This window comes from Propithecus coquereli, unplaced genomic scaffold, assembly GCF_000956105.1.
Source record: "Propithecus coquereli isolate 6110/MARCELLA unplaced genomic scaffold, Pcoq_1.0 Scaffold257, whole genome shotgun sequence".
NCBI lineage: Eukaryota > Metazoa > Chordata > Mammalia > Primates > Indriidae > Propithecus > Propithecus coquereli.
The window spans coordinates 2,206,313-2,211,644 of record NW_012148141.1 but is presented as its reverse complement, the minus strand read 5'-3'; the positions used below and the strand labels follow the sequence as shown (position 1 = coordinate 2,211,644).

At 33.2% G+C, this 5,332-nt stretch overlaps 1 protein-coding gene across 1 annotated transcript in view; it reads left to right on the top strand.

The window, feature by feature from the left end:
* The first annotated feature begins 1,545 nt into the window (after nucleotides 1–1,545).
* APOOL (apolipoprotein O-like) overlaps nucleotides 1,546–5,332 on the top strand; it is a 44,353-nt gene continuing 40,566 nt past the window's right edge. The window contains exon 1 of the mRNA XM_012647135.1: nucleotides 1,546–1,653. Coding sequence (XP_012502589.1) covers nucleotides 1,549–1,653 — 105 coding nt within the window. The 5' untranslated portion in view covers nucleotides 1,546–1,548. The remainder of the gene's footprint in view (nucleotides 1,654–5,332) is intronic.

Below are 5,332 nucleotides of genomic sequence, written 5' to 3'. Positions count from 1 at the left end.
GCTAGGATTACAGGCATGAGCCACTGCGCCCGGCCGGAGAATAATTATTTTTAAAAAATAGCTTTTAAATGTAAAAATTGACATCCATAACTTCAGAGCTTTTATTAACAAAATTTATCAGGTTTATAGTAGAGCATACTTGCTGGCATCAGTTTTAATACATTTTTGTATTGATATGTGATGTAAGTATGGAATGGAAATCTTGTTATTTCAACAGTGAATACCAACTGGGTATGAAAAATCAAAAGTGATATCTTTTGAGGAGGCGTGCCTAGATATATCAGTTTGTGATGCTGTTTCATGTAGTAGAAGAAGGCTTTGGATGGGAAGTAAACAAAATTTCTCTTTTAATGTTAAGTCTTTATTTTACCCTGTATTTCTGGAGCTTCAATCTGAATCAGAGTCATGCCTAGTTTAAACAGGAAATTGCTTAAGTAGTTCTTATATAGCTTCCCTTACTGTGCTCATGAAATATTGAAAACTGTCAGAAATGAAGCACAGGCACTACCACTGTTATTGGAGAGCATTTAGAATCCTTTGGCCAATGTTTCTTCCAGGTCGTGCACAATTTTATTTGTGCATAAACCAAGAAGACTTCTTCCCTGTTCTTTGTCGATGTTCTTTGTCGATTTCAGCAAGCCTCCTTCCCAGCTAAGGAATCATACTCTTAAAATATTTATTCCTTGGAAAGCTTCTCATTTGACCTTTGAATGGATAATCTTTCGGAATTATTTTTATACCTGATTAACACTGGAACATTTTATTCTTAGAGCTGGTAATTTTCCTGCCTTCTTAATTAAAATCCAGTTATATCCAAAAAAGATCGTTTTTTGCTTTAGATTAAGCGTGAGACAGGTAAAAGGGAAGGCATTGAGAAAGTCAGGGGCAAAGGATTTGTAATGCAAGGAAATTATTTTTATGAATAATGTAAATGGAAATTGTATTTCAAGATGCAACCTGTATTGCCCAGTACTCCAGTCTACTCTTTATTTTTTAATTTTTCCATAGCATTCATCAACTTGTAATATACCATATACTGTATTTATTGTGTTTACTGTGTCTCTCGTCTCCACTAGAATGTCAGTTCCATGACAGCAGGAATCTTTGTTTTGTTCACTGATATATTCTAAGCACTGAGTCTGGGGCTTGGCACATAGTAGGTGTTCAATTAATGTTTGTGGACTGCATGAATACCAAAATCAATCCTACTTCACCCCTGAAATTTTAGTAATTATTACATTGCTATGTTATATTAATATATTAATAATATTCCTGATAATTATTGCTATATTCCATGTGGAGTAGGTAGTTAACAAATAGGTAAAAATAGTACTCTACCATACTAGATGGTGGTACTAGTCTTCTTAGTATGGGAAGAGAATCTTAGGAACTATAACTTAAAAATGTATGAAATAATTTGGAATGCTTGAGTATTTAATATGTTTAAGTGAAACCAATACTGTTCCTGAGATGCCTCCAGAATTTTTCAGGAATTGAAAGATGGGAAGCTTTTCATTTTAAAAGGTATTTTTGATATATCTTTCTCAGATGGGAAAGCTGACAACCATGCCTGCAGGTCTGATAAATGCATCTGTAAGTGTACATGCTGCCAGAGAAGAGGAATACAAAAAGCAGCTAATGAAACCAGAGCAGGTAATTTGCCTACAAAAGTTTATGAACTTTGTATAATGTAAAGATGATACAAAAACTATGTTTTTTTTTTCTGTTACCGCTACTGATCAAAAATGCCTTTGAAATCTTTGTTAGGTACATTTTATGAGTTGAGAGAAATAGTTATAAGATATCTCGAACCAAATACCATATTGTATCTAACACGAGCATCTGAAATTCTAATTGCAGTGAAAAATAATTGGCGATTTTTCTTAATGAATAATCAATAAGTAGCACAGGGGCTTAAAAGTTCTAAGCAGTATGATTTTTCTTTCTTGAAAAATTTATACGCATACACCCAGTATTAGGAAATCTCAGTTTAAGAAAATCATTAAGATCTCAGTTTTGGAGGTGACTTTAGGTGTTTTCTAGATCAGCCTCCTGTATGGTATTGTAATCCCCTCTATAGTAGGCATACTCAGTGGCCATTTATCTTCTACATATAACTCTGTGTAAAGGAGCCTAACGAGCCCATTCCATTTTCTGGAAGCCCTGATTCAACTTAAGGTCCTTCCTTATGTCATCCACAAACCTGTCTCATAGTAACTTCTACCCATTGGCAGAAGTATCTTTTGCATTGGTGCCATATGGAAAAATTCTCATCTCTTTGAAAAAAATAACCCTTCAGATGTCAGTTACACTTTAAGTAATTTTGCTTGCTGGATAAGCATATTAGTTGCTTTAACCATTTCTCATATGTCATAGCTTTGAGTTCCTTACTATTATAATCATTTTTGCCAAACATGCTCAGGATGGTTAGTGTTTTCTTCAGGTGTAATTGTTTTGACTACTGCAGTTTAGAGTCAGACTGACTTCACCTGTTCCAGATGTTATATTTGTATTAATGTTGCCTGAGATCACATTAGTTTTTATATTTATTTTTGTTTTGAGTACTCACAATAGATGTGTGCTCATAATCAAACTTTGACCATGACAAAGTGAACTCGCAGTTCTCTAAAATTCATTAAGACTTTTTACATGGGCTACTGGTAAGCTGTATCTTCTTGTAGTCTGTACTTAGGCATTTGGACTTTTTGGACTCTGTTGGAGGTATATTTATACCTGTTTAAATTTGATTTTGTTGATCTATCGTATTATGCCAGCCTGTTGAGCTGTAATTGTGGTTACTGTTTCTATTCACCATTGTGCTTTTTATCTCTCCCAGCCTCAAGTCACCCCTAAGATATATCTACACACTTAATAATGAGTTCTTGAATCCATCAGGCTTGAATATGAATCCTGATTCCACCCATTGACTAATTGGATGACATTGGATAGAATTCTTAACGGTGTCATAAGTATTCTGTTGTAAGAATGTACCACCATCAAATGTGAAATTTCCATAAATTTTTGGAAATTTAGAATATTTATAATTATTTTGCTATTGTAGCCAATGCTTCTTGAACCACTTTGTACCTAAATCTTTATGTATACCTGTAACTATTTCTTTAGGATGAGTTTCTAGAAGCAGAATTGTCAAAAGGCACACAAAAATTGATACATTGTAAAACTAACAGGCAGAAAGGTAATATTTATACATTCAACAACAAATATTTCTTGAGATCCTCATGTATATATGAGAAGCACTGTTCTAGGTACTAGATAAAGTTTTATTAATTTTCATTAGCAATCTAGGGAAGATTCGCTTTCCTTCACACTTGCTGATTCTCAATATTCTCTTTCTTTTTATTAATCTTAGATGGTGTTTTTAAGCCTTCCTTGACACTCCCATATTTGGATAGCTCAAAATCTGGGTTGGAAGATAAGTAACTGGCATTTGTCCCTAATAGCTGAATTTACATGTTTCTGAATTTTAAAATAAGTGCTGTTTATTATAGAATACACAATATTTCTTGATATTTATTATATTCCCCAGTGTATTGTAAATATAATTTAATTGAATTACTTAATAAACAAAGTTGGTTGCCAGCTATGTGCTAGAGCCTATTCACAAAGTCAGGATCTAATCCTTGAGGAGTGTAAAATTTCTGAAGGGATGGAAATGTAATTTATATGCAACGATTCTGGATACTTTTATTGTGTAAAGTGAGCTATACATCTGTTTAAATCTATTTATAATAAAGCCTCTACTAAACCAGAATACTTTATAAATGAGATATTATGGTTATTTGAATCTTTTGCTAAACTTGTATTTAACCATAAAATCCTGTTTTAGTTCAACTCTTCTTGTTAAACATCTTTTTTTTAAAAAAGTATCAATATACTCCTGCCTTATTAGGTGTCATCTAGTGAACATAATTAAACCTTCCTTTAATAGAAAACTGTAGGGCCATGGGGTGATCATTTTTTTTTTAAGACATGAAATTCAAAGTATCCAGATTTACAAAATGACTGGCAGTTGGTCTGCATGTATACAGCCAGCCATACACATCCCTGGATATTTCTTTTTAAAATCCCTCTATGATGTGAGTTTGACTTATTTTCTTGTCATTTGCTTATTGTTACCAAGAAATAACAGAGAAAAAATCTTGATTTGAGAGCTCTAGTTACTTTGGTTCAATTTAATTTTAAATGTGGTTTTATAGCTTACTGAATCTAATCATAATTTCTGAATACAAGTTGTATTTATAAAAAAGTGCCATTTAAGCTCAGGACCTCCAATCCATAGTGAGAATGTTCTTCCCTCAGTGGATACTGTAGTAACCTCCTACTGGCCGTTTCTTAAAATTCTTGCAGTAGAGCTGAAATCCTTTTATCATAAACGTTTCAACTATGCTTTATGCCCATGCCAAAGAAGGAAAATACTTTAAAGCACTATTTCTTGAACCATTCTGACCCCTTTGAGAGTATGATGAAAACTTTGAATGCTCTTTCTAGAAAATACACAAAATTTTGCTTACAATAGATCACAGATAAAGAACCTGAGTCAGCAGGTTTCAGTGGGGATAGGCAAGAGAATAAGAACAATGACTAATGATGTTTGGGACTGGGGAGTATAAAGAATAGAGAGGCTGGGAATATCATGGACAAACATATAAAGTAAATAATTTTGCCCACTCTAACACCAGTACATCCATATGCATGTCTCCTTTCTTGGGGAGAGGGGAAACTTCTCTACCTGCGGTGTACCTTTTATGTGTACAATGTACCTTAAATATAAAATATGCCTCTCTGACCTTCCTAATTCATCATAGTTGCCAGGTGGGCGAATTTAAATGCAAGCATTAGTCCAGAAAGAGAAACACTAACTGTTTAATCCTGGTATGGGTAAAGGGTCATTTAATGGCAAAAAGAATTTTGGGACCTACTACTGGGAAAGTTTTACCGAACTGATGCTGTCTCATGTTTTGTTTTGTTTTGTTTTGTTAGTTTTAATTTTAATTTTTAAAAAGTTGACATAAAATTGTATGTATTTACTTTATACAACATATTTTGAAGTACATATACATTATGGAATGACTAAATCTAGCCAATTAACATGTTCATTACCATACATAGTTATCATTTTTGTGGTGAGAACACTTTACATCCACTGTCTTAACATTTTTCAGGAATATATTATTAACTACAGTCTCATGTTTGTTGTTGGTAGAACATCAAATCCAAAGTAATTAATCATCAAGTTCCCTTGCTGTTGATTTGTAAACTTGATTCTCCCCAATTATGTCTTCACCAAACTTCATAGAAAGGTATTATACCC